Source organism: Oryx dammah, unplaced genomic scaffold (assembly GCF_014754425.2).
Source record: "Oryx dammah isolate SB20612 unplaced genomic scaffold, SCBI_Odam_1.1 HiC_scaffold_13, whole genome shotgun sequence".
NCBI classification, from domain to species: Eukaryota; Metazoa; Chordata; class Mammalia; order Artiodactyla; family Bovidae; genus Oryx; species Oryx dammah.
Window position 1 is genome coordinate 7,720,549 of NW_024070197.1, and position 17,217 is coordinate 7,737,765.

Sequence of the window (17,217 nt, forward strand, 5' to 3'; positions counted from 1 at the left end):
GGGCATACACAACGGGGAAACTGGAATTGAAAGAGACATGTGTACCCCAATGTTCACTGCAGGACTGTTTACAATAGGCAGGACAGAGAAGCAACCTAGATGTCCATCAGCAAATGAATGGATAAGAAAGCTGTGGTACATGTACACAATGGACTATTACTCAGCTATTAAAAAGACTGTATTTGAATCAGTTCTAATGAGGTGGATGAAACTGGAGCCTATTATACAGAGCAAAGTAAGAAAGAAAAACACCAATACATATATTAACACATATATATGGAATTTAGAAAGACAGTAATAATGACCCTATATGCAAGACAGCGAAAGAGACACAGATGTAAAGAACAGACTTTTGGACTCTGTGGGAGAAGGTGACGGTGGGATGATCTGGGAGAATAGCATTGAAACATGTATATTATCATATGTGAAATAGATCGCCAGTCCAGGTTCAATGCAGGAGACAGGGTGCTCAGGGCTGGTGCACTGGGAGGACCCTGAGGGAAGGGATGGGGAGGGAGGTGGGAGGGAGGGTCAGGATGAGGAACACATATACACCCATGGCTGATTCATGTGAATGTATGGCAAAAACCACCACAATATTGTAAAGTAATTAGCCTCCAATTAAAATTAAAAAAAAAAACCCACAAAACTAAAACAACAAAAAAAGAATATGAGCTATAAATATAAACATAAAAACAATTCAAAAATATAAATACTGGGGAAATGAATAAGGCAGTCAACTTGCAGGAAGAAGAATAAAGACAAAATTTAAAGGGACTAGAAAACGGGTGGGTCAGGGACTTGGACCTGAAGTTTTCGGGGAACGTTATGTTCATTAGCCAAAGTCTGAGCTAAACACACGAACCTACCAGGGCTCCTGAGCCTCCAAGCCTTCTGCGTCACGCATCTCTGCGCGAAACACGGTGACCATTACTGACCCAACCCCCCCACCCGACTAATACCAAACCAGGTCAGATACACACGTATACTGACCTCCCTTAACGGTTCCTCGACTTTGCTGCCAAGTCGTTTCAGTTGCGTTCGACTCTGTGCGACCCCAGAGACGGCAGCCCACCAGGCTCCCCGGTCCCTGGGATGCTCCAGGCAAGAACACTGGAGTGGGTTGCCATTTCCTTCTCCATCCTCGACTTTGAGCTCCAAATTATTCGAAAACCCGAATAAGACGCCGCATTCACTGACAATCCCCACCACACTAGTTGTCAACCGCCAAGACGCTAAACCCTGACCTCAGGACTCTCGGTAGTCGATCTGTTCAGACTTTTAATCGGTGACCACCAGAGCCCATGACTGACCCCAAAGACGCCCCGATCACGGACGTTCAGTACACGCTCCCCTCCAAAACAAAATCAAACCGCCACCCGCCCTCGAGCTACCTTCACGGGCTGGAAGGAGCCACAACCCACCTAAAGGCCGACAGACCGCCCCCGGCCCCGCCCTTTTTACAGCCAGACACACAAACCCGCCTGGTTCTCTCCTGAACCTGCAGCCACCTCTTTCTTCAGGGCCTATCTTTCTTCCCTCAGCTTCTTTCACTTCTGGGCCCCTCGCCCAGCCCCCTCTACAGACACCAACCGTCAAGGCTCGGCGGCGTTTCTTCCGCGTTTCTATGGTGAACGATAGGGCGTTTCCGGCATGTCCTTATGAGCTAATATATACGCGCCACCACTGCCGCCTCGGCCACCTGGAGGCCGCCATGTTTGCCTGTCTGTCGTATAGATGGCGAACGGGTCTGCTGAGGAACCACGGCTGAAATTCTATTTCCTGGCCCAAGGAAAATGGGGCGATTTTAAGAGGTTTGAGCTCATACAAAGCAATCATGACGTGAAGGTAAATTCGTTTGAATGGACAGGGCCCTCTTTCTGAGGTCGGAGCCCATCCAGACCAGAAGGGTGCAGGCATACATTCTAAGCGGCTGTTAATGGCTGTGGCGTCTCAGCTCCGTGGGAAATTAAAATTACTTCCGGACATCTCGATCATTGGTTTAACCCCGAAAAGATCTAGAGACCGTATGAAAACTTAAGCGTGCTTGGAAAAAAAAAAAAAAAAAAACTGGAGGCGCTCTGTATAGCCACTGGGCAGGAGCACCGTGGAAGCAGCCATCTTAGAAGAGGTTCGGTGTCCGTACGCAGAGCAAGTGCTTTGTGCGGGGCGGGGCTAGGCGTGGAATTGTCAGGTTAAGTGTTTGCGGAAAACCGAGGTTTGGGAAACTGATTAGTATAGCGATCACAATGTGAGCAGAAACAGTGGACGTTGTGAGCCACTTCTCAAGTGTGCTAATTACACGGCCGAAATACAAAACTTGCCTTCTGTCACTATACATTAGTCTGTATTCTTTTCATAAAATTAGTGCTGTAGGTTCTGGCTTCTTTCACATAGTATAATTGTTTTGAAATTCATCATTACTAAAGTATCAATAGTTCGTTCCTTTTTGTTGCTTTAGTATTCATTGTTGGATACTCTTTGGATAATCATTCACCAATGGGTGGACCTTTGAATTGGTTCGTTTTTTTTTTTTGGATACTGCAAATAGAACTATGAATATCCGTGTACAACAATGACCTCAAAGAACTGTTTTTCCCAGTCCTGTGCATCTTTGTCACCTCCCGAAGAAGTCTTTGCCAGACATTTACAGAGGTACTACCCATTTTATGCCTTGCTCTAGCTCATTTTTCTCCCATCACGCCAGCCCTAAGCTCGAAGACTCACTCACACTGAGGAAACAGATCTTGAAGACACAGGCTGTGGCACAGACCCCAGGTTCACCTGTTGGCTTCAATATGTTTAACTCTATAGCCAATGCCATAAACAATTCTCAGAAAGTGACTGATAGTCATGTAACCAAAGGTCATAGCAAGAAGCTAGTTCCATTTTCCAATATTCCCTAATAACAATAATTTGCAAGAGGGGCTCAGAATTACTGAAAGCTGTTCTACTCAGAGTGAGGGTTCATAACAGCTAAAGGATACACATTAACATCAGCCAAGGGAAGAGACTGGAAGGGCAGAGTCTGGGGAAGTTCCAAATGGAGATTCCAGCTGCCTTTCCAACAATGGAATCATGGGCAGTGTGACTTTTTCCCCCCTTATTTTTTAATTGAAGTATAGCTGATTTACAATGTTGTGTTAGTTTCAGATGCACAGCAAAGTGATTCAGTTTTACATGGTGTTAGTCGCTGAGTAGTGTCTGACTCTGCAACGCTGTGGACTGCAGCCAGCTAGGCTCCTGTATCCATGGGATTCTCCAGGCAGGAATACTGGACTGGGTTGCCATTCCCTTCTCCAGATCGCAACCCAAGGATCAAACCCAGGTCTCCAGAATTGCAGGCAGATTCTTTACCATCTGAGCCACCAGGGAAGCCAGAGTTTGACATATACATAATAAATCCCTTTAATTTAAAAAAACATTAAATTTTTAAAAGTGAAGTATAGTTGATTTACATTGTGTTAGTTTCAGATATATAGCAAAACAATTCAATTCTCCATATATATTGGGCTTCTCACATGGTGCTAGTGGTAGAGAACCCACCTGCCAATGCAGGAGACATAAGAGACGCAGGTTTGATCCCCAGGTCGGGAAGATCTGGAGGAGGGCATAGCAACCTACTCCAGTATTCTTGCCTGGAGAATCCCATGGACAGATGAGCCTGACAGTCTATAGTCCATAGAGTCAGAAAGCGTCAGACATGACTCAAGTGACTTAGCATGCACATACGTGAATATATATTCTTTTTCAGATTCTTTTCCTTAATAGGTTGCTACAAAATATTTAGTATAGTTCTCCGTCCTATACTATAGGCTCTTGTTGGTTATGTTTTTTGTTTGGCCACACCTTGAGGCTTGCAGAATAGTAGTTCCCCAACCAAGGATGGAATCTGTGTCCCCTGCAGTAGAAGGGCAGAGTTCTAACCACAGGACTGCCAGAGAATTCCCATGGTTGTCTATTTTGTATATAATAGTGAGGGTTACCTTCCTGACATAAATGTGTGACAGCAGGCAGGCAGGGGGTATCACCAACCTGGAGCTCCCCTGAACCCCAATGTCCAGTCTTTATCTGGGGCTGGATCCCAGCAGGCTGCAAGGAAACCCACAGGCCTGATTTTAGTTTCCAGTCCCTGCAGAGGTCTACTGACACCATGGGATCTATAGCTTCCGCCCTAAATCAGTGTGGGTGTGGTTTTTCCTTTTTCCCTTGCTGATTTTAGTGTCTATTCTATAATACATGTAACCTTGAGGATAACAAGTTTTCTGAGTTCTATCAGTATTTCTAGCAGATTATCAGACCTGAGGGTGGTCTTGGGGACCCCCAACACAATAGTGAAAGTCACTCAGTTGTGTCCGACTCTTTGTGACCTCACAGACTGTAGCCTGCCAGGCTCCTCTGTCCATGGAATTCTCCACATAAGAATACTGAAATGGGTAGCCATTCCTTTTTCCAGGGGATCTTCCCAACCCAGCGATCGAACCCCGGTCTCCCACATTTTAGGTGGATTCTTTACCAGCTGAGCTACCGGGGAAGCCCCCCAGTACAATATGGAAGGTCCTTTTTTGACAAACATGTATATGTCATTACACATATTATTAAATATATACATATGTATGTTGCCTTTCCTTTAAAAAATGATATACTTGACTCATGGCTACATTTTAAAGATAGGAAATTCAAATGATGACACATATATATTTAAATGAATAATTATTAACTCAATTTCTAGCCCCTCTCCCATCCCAATAGTATATGAGGATAAAGTAGAAAGTTCCAAGCTTCTAATCATGGTTTGGTCTTTCTGGTGACCAGTCGCACTTAAGAGATAGGCAGAAACCCATCCAGAGTCACTTTATGAGAGCAGACGTTCCTATCACCTAGGAAATTCCAAGGGATTTAACAGTTCTGTGTAAGATGTTCCTGAAGGTGAAGGTGAAGTCACTCAGTCGTGTCCGACTCTTTGCGACCCCGTGGACTGTAACCTACTAGGCTTCTCTGTCCATGGGATTCTCCAGGCAAGAATACTGGAGTGGATTGCCATTTCCTTCTCCAGGGGATCTTCCCGACCCAGGGATCGAACCCGGGTCTCTGGCATCGAAGGCAGATGCTTTAACCTCTGAGCCACCAGGGAAGCCCCTTCACCCAGGAAATTCCAAGGGTTTCATGACCTTTGTGTCAGGAACCAAGAGCAGTGACCAAATACATTCATCATTATGTCACACTAAGACGTTAGGATTAACTATCTCACTATTTCTTCTCTGATCTGCCCATCTTATATTCTGACAGGAGCCTCTGTTCAAAAAGGTTTCTTGCAATAATTCTGACCCTGAGAATCGCTTTCCAGTAGGTCCTTTCCTTCAGTGACAAAATAACTTTGATTGGTTAGTTCCTGACGTCATTAATTTTTCAAATCTACATATAATTCATTTCCTATTTTGCTATGAACTGGGGACTATACCGTTATGTATAAACTAACAAAGAATTTATAATCTAGGTGGAATGATGTGAATATTTTTTAAAAGTATCCATACCCTCTTCTATGTAAAATTAAGTGAATTATTTCCTCTTTCTCTTCTAATATGTCCCTTTGAGAGGATAACAGGCAGGAAGGCCAGGGATCACCAAAGGGAGGAAATAGGCTGCAAGTGTCAGAATTTTTTCTCTCCCTTACGCAGCAGGTGTCAAATTTTTTTCCTTCTCTATACAAAAATAAAAGGTTTCTCATAAAATTCTGTGTTGCCATGATGACACCTGTTTCCACCTGAGCTGAACTTTTCTCAAACTTTGAGCTAACCAATGCGTTTTCCTTATGGAAATGTTTTACTTAAGCTATGTTAATGAAACTACGTATTTGCTTTAGAATTTGCCTTTCTTCAAAATGGTTCTACCTAACTTTTTCTTTTCTCAAACCTTGGGCTGATAGTAGCTCAACAAACCAGTATTCATATCAATTGTTTTATGGCTGGGGGATGACACACCTCATTCCATCCTATCTCAAAAATGTATACTGTGGGAGAGGGGTCTGGTGAAACTCCCTCAGTCTTGATCGCTCTTATCTGATTAATACCTTTCTAACAGACATAAAACAGCTTGTGAAAAACTAGCAAGGGGGCACTCTTTCTGCCCCCTTCTGATGTCAATGTCAGAAGCTTTGTCTATCACTTTTATACTTTAATAAAAGTTTGTCACACAAAGCTCTGAGTGATCAAGCCTCGTCACTGGCCCCGGATTGAATTCCTCTCCTCCAGAGGCCAAGAATCCTGGCATCTTTCATGCAACAATCTTTCACCTTGAAGAGAAAATTATCAGAAATACTTCGTTTCTTATATGTCCTTTTCAACTCATGTAGGTGTACACATACTTTGATTATCTTTGACTATGGGTAAAATTACCATAGGCATGAAATCTAGCCTTAAAAAAATTGCCAGCTCAAAGGTGGAAAGGATTTCCTCTTAAGTTCATCACTGTCATCATCTCTAGGTACTAGGACAGGACCAAGTCAAGGGAAACAGTTGTTAAAGTTTTTTTTTCTGGATGGTGTGTGTACAGGAAGGGAACTGTCTTCTAGAGCCAGAGCTTGGCTGATAGATTTATTCATGAATTTTGAGCTCTGTTCCTCCAAGTGAGATGTATAAAGTTAAGCACATCCAAACATGCTGTGTTACATTGTCAGATTAAACATATTTCATTTCCTTTTGAAGGACTTTGGTAGGCTGAAACAACAAACTGAGTAAAGTTAGAACTGAAGAAATGCAAGAGCTAACCATATAATGATCCTGGGTGGGAAAAGAAGACTCATGTCCCTTTCAAAGAGGGGAGTGTTTGTTAGTGTTAGCTGCTCAGTCATGTCTGACTCTTTGTGACCCCATGGTCTGTCCATAGGATTCTCCAGGCAAAAATACTGCAGTAGGTTGCCATTTCCTTTTCCAAGGGATCTCTCCGACCCAGGGATCAAACCCAGGTCTCCTGCAGTCCAGGCAGATTCTTTACCATGTGAACCACCAGGGAAGCCCACAGAGGGGAACGGACCACATTATAACTTTCAGAGATGAAGTGCAAGAGAGATGCTTTCCTTTCAGTTAAGGAGTCACTGAGGTCAACATTCAGAAAACTAAGATCATGGCATCTGGTCCCATCATTTCATAGGAAATAGATGGGGAAACAGTGGAACAGTGTCAAACTTTATTTTGTGAGAGCTCCAAAATCACTGCAGATGGTGACTGCAGCCATGAAATTAAAAGACACTTACTCCTTGGAAGGAAAGTTATGACCAACCTAGATAGCATATTCAAAAGCAGAGACATTATTTTGCCAACAAAGGTCCATCTAGTCAAGGCTATGGTTTTTCCAGTGGTCTTGTATGTATGTGAGAGTTGGACTGTGAAGAAAGCTGAGCACAGAAGAATTGATGCTTTTGAACTGTGGTGTTGGAGAAGACTCTTGAGAGTCCCTTGGACTGCAAGGAGATCCAACCAGTCCATTCTAAAGGAGATCAGTCCTGGGTGTTCATTAGAAGGACTGATGCTAAAGCTAATGCTTTAGGACTCCAATACTTTGGCTACCTCATGCTAAGAGTTGACTCATTGGAAAAGACTGATGCTGGGAGGGATTGGGGGCAGAAGGGGACAACAGAGGATGAGATGGCTGGATGGCATCACCGACTCGATGGACATGAGTTTGAGTGAACTCTGGGAGTTGGTGATGGACAGGGAGGCCTGGCATGCTGCAATTCATGGGGTCGCAAAGAGTCGGACACGACTGAGCGACTGAACTGAACTGAAATGACATCAAAACTAGGAATTTGATTCCAGGTGTACTGTCCTAGAGTGTACACTATGTATACAATTTGATATATCATGTTAAAATTGTGACAGACATCTCTAAAAGATTCATTTTAACAGGGTTTATTTGTTATTTGCTTCATGCACTTTCTGATATTTTGCTGAAGACGTGCCATAGTTGGTGTGTTCAGAGTTTTATTTCTACGATTTTCTCTGCCAACCGATGAAAAGGAACATACCACTGACCCATTTACTGCCTTCAGAGGTCCATCAGTTTCTTTTAGTGTGAACTCTGACACCTACTGAAGTCTTATTTCTGGGGAAGGACTTCTCCACAGTCATTACATTTCTGCCAACTATGACCTCACTCACTAACTTATGTGACCTATGAAAGCCCTGTTAGGGTCTATCTTTCCATGAGAGGCTTTCCCAGGCTCTGTGTTTATACTATTTGTCTCAGTATACACTCGCCAGCCACACAAAGAGCTAGGTTTTATTTAAGGGTTTTCCAGCTTGATTGAATGAGTTTATTCCTGGGTGTCTTTTGTGACAAAAATAAGATGTAACTGACCACTGAGGGTGCTACCACATTCACTGCATTCACTAGGTTTCTCTTCTGTGCAAATTCTATTATCTGCTGAAGGTGCATATCTGCCCCCTAGCTGTCCCACAAGGGTTATGTTCTCATCTTCTAGGGGCTTATCACTGTGGGATGGAGTCTGAGGTGCCACAGAAGGCATCTGCACAGTCACCACACTAACAGGGTTTTTCCTCTGTACCATATCACTTGGACGTGATGGGCTGAGATGCTTTGAGAAAGGATTTTCCAACTTGACTGAGTCGCCACGTTTCTCTCTTGCATGTAGCATCCCCTTGTGATACACAAGGCATGACAAGTGGGAGAAAGCTTTCCCGCAGTCGTTGCAGCCATAGGGTCTCTCTCCTGTGTGAATTCTCCGGTGTCTGTTGAGACACGACTTATCCCTGAATGCTTTCCCACAGTCATTACACGTGTAGGGTTTCTCTCCTGTGTGAATTCTCTGGTGGTTAATGAGACCCGATTTGTGTGAACAGGATTTTCCACACTCGGTACACACAAAGGGAGTCTTTCCAGTGTGAAATCTCTGATGTGAGATGAGGCAGGTTTTCTGGCTGAAGCCTTTCCCACATTCAGGGCATACATAGGGTTTCTCTCCAGTGTGAGTTCGCTGATGTATCAGGAGATTGCCCTTCTGGATGAAGCCTTTCCCACATTCAGTGCATACATAGGGTTTCTCTCCAGTGTGAGTTCGCTGATGTACAATGAGATTGCCCTTCTGAATGAAGCCCTTTCCACAATCGCTACATATATATGATTTCTCCCCTGTATGAGTTTTCTGGTGTGCATTGAGCTGCGATTTCCAGCGGAAGGCTTTGTCACATTCCGTGCATTCATAAGGTTTTTCTCCCGTGTGAGTTCTCTGGTGTTCCATGAGCCTGGACTTCCTGGAGAATGCTTTGTCACACAGGCTGCACCCATGAGGTTTCTCTCCTGTATGAACTCTCTGATGATTAATGAGCCGAGACTTCTTGACAAAGCCTTTTCCACAATCGTCGCATATGTAGGGCTTCTCACCTGTATGAGTTTTTTGATGGATAAGCAGCCGTGACTTCTTAGGGAAGACTTTGTCACACTCAGTGCATGCATACCGTTTCTCTCCTATGTGGGTTTTCTGGTGTTCAGTGAGTCTAGACTTTCTAGAGAACGCTTTCCCACATACACTGCATCCGTGGGGTTTTTCTCCTGTGTGAACTCTCTGATGATCGATAAGGCGGGACTTCTTGATGAAGGCTTTCCCACATTCAGTGCAAACATGAGGTTTATTTATCTGTTGAGTTCCCAGACATGTAATGATCTGTGAATTTGTGCTCATAGGAATTCCACACTCAGGAAGCTTACTTTCACTGTGAAATTCCTCATGCTTTGCATGGAGGAAGAATTTCCCACCTACATTAGCCTTAACGGGGTTCTTTACTTCATAGTTTCTGTTCTGGCTGATTGAACTTAAGTTTGATTTCAGTGTTTTCCCATGTAAGTAAAGTATATCATGATTTTGGCATAAAGGACAATGACTTTCGCTCTGATAAACATTTCCAAGTGCATTATGTTCGTGACATCGTTCCACTCTTTTTGGACAGCTTTGATTTTGCAAGTTCTCCTGTAGAAGACAGTCATCTTTCCTCATTTCTAGGAAAGAAGAGAAGAATGAACCTTCCCATGAACTTGGTAAAGAGTGAAACTGTTTAACAAATTTTGGGTAGGTGGGCTCTTTATAGACAACACTATGACCTCAGTTTAAAGAAACTCCAAGTAGAAAAGAGAACCCTCCTACATTGTTGGTGGGAATGTAAATTAAATTGGTGTAGCCACTCTGGAAAACAGTATGGATGTTTTAAAAAACTAAAAATAGAGATGCCATACAATCCAGCAATCCCACTCTTGAGCATATATCTGAAAAATCTATAATTTGAAAAGATACATGCACCCCTATGTTCATAGCAGCAGAATTCACAATAGCCAAAACATGGAACAACCTAAATGTCCATCAGCATTCGAATGGATAAAGAAGATGTGGTACATAATGTAATACTACCCAGACATAAAAAAAAGAATGAAATAATGCTATTTGTAGCAACATGGATGGACCTAGAAATTATCAAACTAAGTGAAGTAAGTCAGAAAGAGAAAGATATGATATCACTTATATGTGGAATCTAAAATATGACACAAATGAATTTGTCTACGAAACAGAAAGACTTACAGACTTAGAGAACAGACTTGTAGTTGCCAAAAGGGAAGCAGGGGATGGATTGGAGTTTGGGATGAGCAGATGTAAACTATTATAAACAGGATAGATAAACAACAATGTCCTCCTGTATAGCACAGGGAATTATATTCAATATACTGTGAGAAATTATAATGGAAAAGAATATGAAAAAGAATGAAACACTTTGTATAGCAGAAATTAACACAAAGCTGTAAATCAACTATACCTTAACTCAAAAAAAAGAAAGAAAGAAAGAAAGAAACTTCAAGTAAATATGTTTGTTATTACCAGGACAAGAGTACAACACAGTAATATAAATAAAGGGTAAAATAGGGCACAAATGAGGTTAGAGCATTCAAATTAAGCAAATACAGATTTGGCTGCTTTGTAATTGTGAACTTATAAAGTATGCTAAGAGAGTAAAATAAAATCAAGTTATTATGAGGTTCAGACAGTAAAGAGTCTGCCTGCAACATGAGAGACCAGGTTCAATCCCTGGGTCAGGAAGATCTCCTGGACAAAGAAGTGGCAACCCACTCCAGTATTCTTGCCTGGAGAATTTCATGGACAGAGGAGCCTGGAGCGCTGCAGTCCATGGGGTCACAAAGAGTCAGACATAACTGAGTGACTAACACTTTCACTTTCATAATGAACAGAGGGCTATTTGTTTCCAAATGATGTGGCACACTTTCATACATCCATAAACCTTTATTAAATTATGGCTATGTATCAAGCATTATGCCAGTGATGAGGAAATAGAAACAAAGTCCTTATTGTCACTGAGCATAAATTCCAGTTAGGGTAAAACTGAACATTAAAGCAACAATTAAGAAGGCAGGAGCAAATTGCGAATAGTGGTTTGAGGAAGCAATAGAGAACCAGGTGGAAAAAATTAGGATATAATCTAGAGAGAGAAAAAACAAGATTCATTCATGGTTGCTATGATAAATGTAAGGAATCAAGTGTTATTCCTGATTACCTGACCTAGGCCACTGGATAGATGAGTAGTGGTTTTTAATGAGATGAGGACTATCACTGAGGTTCACAATGTTGCTAAATCAAGTGTGCATTTCAAAGCAAATCAATCTTCAGGTAGGTTCTGGATATTCAAAGCAGACATGAAGAATTCAACTGAACATACAGATCCTGATAAAGGTCCTCACTGAAAACAACACTGTGGGAATCATCTGTATATAAATATTATATAAAGATAGGGGATAGGATGAGATATTTGGAAAAAAGTGTAGACTGAAAGTAGATGAAGGCCTGGGTCAAAGTTTATAGTTTTTGTAACATTAAGCCTTCGGGTTATTTTCAAAATATTTATTTATTTATTGGCTGCACTGTGTCTTAGTTGTAGCATATAGTATTTTTTTTTAAGTTGCAGCATGTGGGATCTAGTTCCCTAGCCAGGGATCAAACCCAGGCCTCCTGCATTGGGAGCTCAGAGACCCAGCCACTGGACCAACAGGAAAGTCTCACAACTTTGAGTTTTAAAAAGCCCAGTGAGGAGCATTCAACATTGACTATACCAATACTGATAAAGGAAATAAGCAGTCCTGTACTCAGGAAACTACAAGGGTTTTAGGAGTGCTAAACCAGAGTCAAAGACCAAGATATATATGTATCTTATAACACAATTTCATACTAGGGAACTGGCACCTTTTTCTTTTACCCTTTGTACATGTACACATGTAATATCCAAATTGTTCCCATTTCATTGTAACAATCCCTAAGCCTACCTCTTGCCACTAACAGCCTTTTCTTTCAATAGCTTACATATTCATCCTGGTTTCCATCATTTAAGGAATCCTAAAGGATCACACTACTGATGTCAGGACTCTTGACAGTTCACCTGCCATTTGTCTCAGAACTATTGGATGTACTTAACTACAGCTCACACTACTGCCACCCAATTAAAAAGTAAGACTACATATACAAGGATAATATAAACCAAACTCACAACGCCACCACTATACCTCAATTACAGCTGACCCTTGAACGACACAGGGTTAGGGGTACAGACCCTCCTTGAAGTCAAGATCAAATTTAACTTTATAAAGATAAAATTTATAGACATCCCTCCATAGTCAAGGATTCAAGCAACCTCAGATGGCATAGCACTCCATTATGTATTTATGGAAAAAAATTCCAGATATAAGTGGACCCATTCAAACCTGTGTTATTCAGGGGCAACTCTACTAACAAAGAGCAGAACAGTTAGCCTGGAAATTAAAGTTATATGACCAACATCTACTTTATTTATTTATTGTACACATTCCACTTGTTCCTGTACAACTACCTCGTAAAACCGGCCTTCAAGGGACTTCAGGCTAATCTTTCAACAGTTCCCTCAAGACCTAGCATGTTTCCAACTTCACACCTTCATTCTTTGCTCTCCATCATCTTTACACAAATCTCAGCTATGCCTTCTATATATCAGACTATTGCTTTCTCATTCTATGTCATTTTGTAAGCTCTATTTCCCCTATATTTTGGGGTGGGGGATGCTGGATAGGGCTGATCACCAGAAAGACCAAACCTTGATCAGATGCTTGGATCTGATCCAATTTTCAGTCTCACCTCCACCTCCGTTCTCCAGAGAGGGGAGAAGGGCTGGAGACAAAGTCAGTGATCAATCATGCCTAGGGGGATGAAGTCTCCATAAAAATAACACAATTATAGGATTTAGAGGGCTTCTGGGTGCCTGAACACATGGTGGTGATGGGAGAGCATTATGCCCAGACACGCTGTGGAAGTCCCTAAGCCCCTTCCCCACACCCTGCCCTGGGCACCTCCTTCCTCTGGCTGTTCCTGACTTAGATCCTTTCATAACAAACTGGTGATCTAGTGTGTGCAATGGTTCTCTGAGTTTTGTGAGCTGCTCTAACAAATGAATTGACCCTGAAGGGGGAGGGAGTCTTGGGAAGCCCCAGTCTAGAGCAAGTGAGTCAGAAGCACAGGGTACAACCTGGACTTGTGTTTGGAAGTGGAGTTGAGGGGGGGTGTCTGGTGTGATGGAGCCCTTAACCTGTGGGATCTGATGCTTTCTCCAGGAAGACAGTGTCAGAACTGAGTTAAACTGTAGGACATTCTGCTGGTGTCAGGCTTCCCAGGGGGCGCGAGTGGTTAAGACTCCACCTACAAATGCAGGAGATGCAAGAGACGCAGGTTAGATCACTGGGTCGGAAAGATCCCTTGTAGAGGGAGACAGTAACCCACTCCAGTATCCTTGCCTGGGAAATCCCATGGACAGAGGAGCCTGCTGGGCTACAGTCCATGGGGTTGCAAAGAGTCCGACACGACTGAGCACACAAACATACAGCTGGTGTCACAGAGAACTGCTTATTATGGGGAAAACCCAACACAGATCCGGTGTCAGAAGTGCTGTGAGTGTAGCAGTGGTGTGAGAACAGAGGAGAAACACAGAAGACCGAGGCTTTCCCAACACAGATCTATGAAGAAAGAAATCGAAGGTTCCAGAGACTGCCTTAAGGGTTTATCTTTCCTCCCTCCACAGTTTATATGTTGAAACTCTATCTGCCAATCAAAGATGATGTGAATGTTAGGACTGGAAATAAATATTATCCAAAGGGGCAAGAAGGTATAATTGCCAGAAGACAGTGCTAAAACTCTTGGGACTTCCTTGGTGGTCGAGTGGTTAAGACTCCATGCTTCCAGTGCAGGGGCCCCAGGTTTGATCCCTGGCCAGGGAACTAAAAAATTTCCCTAAAACAAGTTCTGACTAAAAAATTGTGTGGCCAAAATTTTTAAAAAAGAATTAAACGTGTCTCTTCAGAGAGAGGCGTGGAAGGTGTTATTTCATAGCAAGGAAGCAGAAGAAACCGTCAGTGATACAGTGCTGGGGGCAGGAGAGCAAGATTTGAGAATTCTAAATAGAAACTTCAGAGGAAAAAAAAAAATCAAGACCAAGATGAAATAAACAAGGATGAAATCCAAGAAGAGAGACATTCGACACACCTAAAAGATAAAGAGCTCGTCTATGAGAGTATCGTGGAAGCCAAGCTTCCATGTTATCAGATGCTCACGGCTGTGACATCTCCGAATGATGAGAATGTAAGTCCTGCGGCCAACCCAGTGCTGGTGCTCTCACTCACCTGGACAGGTTCGACTGTGGACTTCGTCTTCCACGGGCCACAGTTCTCCTCGTTCCAATCTGGAGAGAGCAGCTGGCTTGCTGGCTTGATACCCTGTTCATGGGAAATGAGAGACAGATAGGCTCTTGACTTGGGTTGTGGTCTGCCAGCGTGGAGTTATATTTTAGGAAGTACACAGTGTGCAGCTCAGCCAAGAGAAGGCTCATCTCTTAGGAAAGGGCATGTCATACTCTCTAGTCTGGGACCAGAGAAGAAAGTGAGACTCAGGTACCACTTCAGGGCACCATGGACACTGCAGAGCTTTCAGAAGCCGAAGCTGAAATAGGAAAGGCCACTGACTGGGGACTCTCTGAGGGACCCGGGGGAGCCATCCTCACCCACAGACACCAGGTTGCTATAGTTCTCCAGCATCACGTCCCGGTACAGGGCCTTCTGAGGAGGGGCCAGGAGCTGCCACTCCTCCCACGTGAAGTCCACGGCCACATCCTCCAGTGTCAGTGATCCCTGTAACAACACAGTCCTGCTAGAGTGTTTCTCTGGTTACCATAATGGAAGGCATGTGAAGGAAGTTGTTCTGCTCTCTTCCCTTTTATCATTTAGGCTACATCTATATACAGAAGTGTTTTTATTTTTTTTTTAAACTACATTGTCATAGAAGCAAAATCTAACCATGTTCAAACCTGTCTCCCCTAATATTCTGTAACTGTTCAGTCAACCATCATTCAACAAATCAGAAGTTTCTATAATAAGTCCTCATTAAATCCTTTTGCTAAACTAGAAACATTTGCAATATAGAGTTGAACCATTTGCTACATATGTAACTTTTTTTGAAGCAAGTACATATGTACCAGGCACTAAGTGTATTCTAGTGACACCAGGATGAATAGAACACATTACTACATTCACCATGAATCTTTGTAACCATTATCAGAATCAACTGTGAAGAAACACCGCACACTATAATTACAAGATAGGTTTGTTAGGAGGAATAAAGACATCCTTCTCAAACATGTCCAAACAGTGAGAGACTAGGAAAGCACATTATGCAAACTAAGAAAATACATAGCTTCCTTCCAAAAACACACAAATACTTATGTACCTATGTACATTATTTATATTTACATTACCAGTCAAATTCACAGCATATCAAATACATTGAAGAGATAATAAAATGAATGGTAAGATCTGAAGAAATTACTCAAAATGCAGCACAAACAGATAATGATGGACCAGAACAATATAAACCAGAACAATAAATAGAGAGGACTGAGAGAGATCTCACATTCCCCAACTCAGTTTATGAAACTGTAAATACAAAGAAGGGCACCATCCAAAGGCCTAAGAGCTGAGCGAGATCCATGCACAAACATCTGCATAGACACAGAGGTAGACATACTCAGGGGATTAGGAAAGAAGCCTGTGAAGAAGACTCTTACTTTTTTGCTAGATGTACTTCGTAATCACTGCAGGTCTTTATTATTATTATTATTATTATTATTTATTAGGCTGTACCAAGTCTTCAATGTGGCAGGATCATCTACTTGTAGCTGTGAACTCCTGGGCTTCCCTGCTGGCTCAGCGGTAAAGAATCCACCTCCCGATGCAGGGGACGTGGGTTTGATCCTTGGTCTAAGAAGATCCCCCATGCCTCGGAGCAACTAAGCACAACCACTGAACCTGTACCTGAGAGCCTGTGCTCTGCAACAATAGAAGCCACGGCAACGAGAAGTTCTCGCACTGCAATTAGACAGCAGCCCTTGTTCGCCACAACTACAGAAAAGCCTGCACATCAATGAAGACCCAGCACAGCCAAAAATAAATAAAATTATAAAGGAAAAAAAGAAATGTTAAACATAAGTTGACAGCAAATATAACCCATAGGATACTGCAATCACACACGTTGTTCCAACATTAGTCCTTCAGTGTAGATCCCGCTAACAATATATTCCTGGTGCTACTTTCCCTTGATGCTGAAAATCTAAATTTATTTCTGCACAAATCCTACTTTTCCAATTTGTTATTTTCTATTGAATTCCATTGCATTTTACAGTCCCCCCCGCCCCAGAATGATGGAAGGAATAAGACAAGCCAAAAAGTTACCTGGTCCTTGATCATCTTCTTCTGATATATTGAGAACTGGCCAAGGACTAGGATGTGTCTTGAGTCTCTTTTTGGACTTTCCTCAATTTCGGATTAGAAATCTTAGTGCCAAGGCAGTGATGTCCCTGCAAGTGATGACGTCCAGGAAGGGAAACCTCCTCATGTCACTTGACGTATCTTGTATCTTGATGTATCAGGGAGCCAGGACCTGTGGGGTGAAAAGTAAAGTCACTGTTGAGTGTTCATTTCCTCAGGGCCCAGATGTTTGTCATTGATATCATCACTGACCTAATTTCAAGGTCACTTGTCCCTTTATTTGGGGACTCACAGGCTATTACATGCTGGAGCAATAAAATAGAAGACTGGAAATGTGTGGATAGTGTTTCTTCCTTCTGTGAGGTGGAAGTG

The 17,217-nt window shown here is 42.6% G+C and overlaps 2 protein-coding genes and 1 non-coding gene across 11 annotated transcripts in view; 1 reads left to right on the forward strand and 2 right to left on the reverse strand.

Annotated features, from left to right (window-relative positions):
- The window catches only part of LOC120871956 (zinc finger protein 432-like), a 57,174-nt gene that overhangs the window by 10,052 nt on the left and 29,905 nt on the right, over positions 1-17,217 (reverse strand). The window contains exons 3-5 of one of the 2 annotated variants that reach the window (XM_040252028.1): positions 16,810-17,017; positions 15,087-15,213; positions 14,710-14,802 (exon numbers count right to left, since the gene is read on the reverse strand). The gene's annotated coding sequence lies outside the window, so the exon portion shown is untranslated. Of the gene's footprint in view, positions 1-1,484; positions 1,669-14,709; positions 14,803-15,086; positions 15,214-16,809; positions 17,018-17,217 lie in introns of those variants that run through there. The other variant, XM_040252030.1, reaches the window with a different exon arrangement.
- ZNF613 (zinc finger protein 613) overlaps positions 7,892-17,217 on the reverse strand; it is a 39,264-nt gene continuing 29,938 nt past the window's right edge. For 6 of the 8 annotated variants that reach the window (XM_040252036.1, XM_040252035.1, XM_040252034.1 and 3 more), the window contains 4 exons: positions 16,810-17,017; positions 15,087-15,213; positions 14,710-14,802; positions 7,892-10,011 (listed from right to left, as the gene is read on the reverse strand). In XM_040252036.1, coding sequence (XP_040107970.1) covers positions 8,312-10,011; positions 14,710-14,802; positions 15,087-15,213; positions 16,810-16,824 — 1,935 coding nt within the window. In that variant the 5' untranslated portion in view covers positions 16,825-17,017 and the 3' untranslated portion in view covers positions 7,892-8,311. Of the gene's footprint in view, positions 10,012-14,709; positions 14,803-15,086; positions 15,230-16,809; positions 17,018-17,217 lie in introns of all 8 variants that reach the window. The other 2 variants (XM_040252038.1, XM_040252037.1) reach the window with 1 other exon arrangement.
- On the forward strand, positions 14,235-14,307 carry TRNAW-CCA. Its single transcript has one exon. It is a non-coding gene; the product is annotated as a tRNA-Trp (tRNA).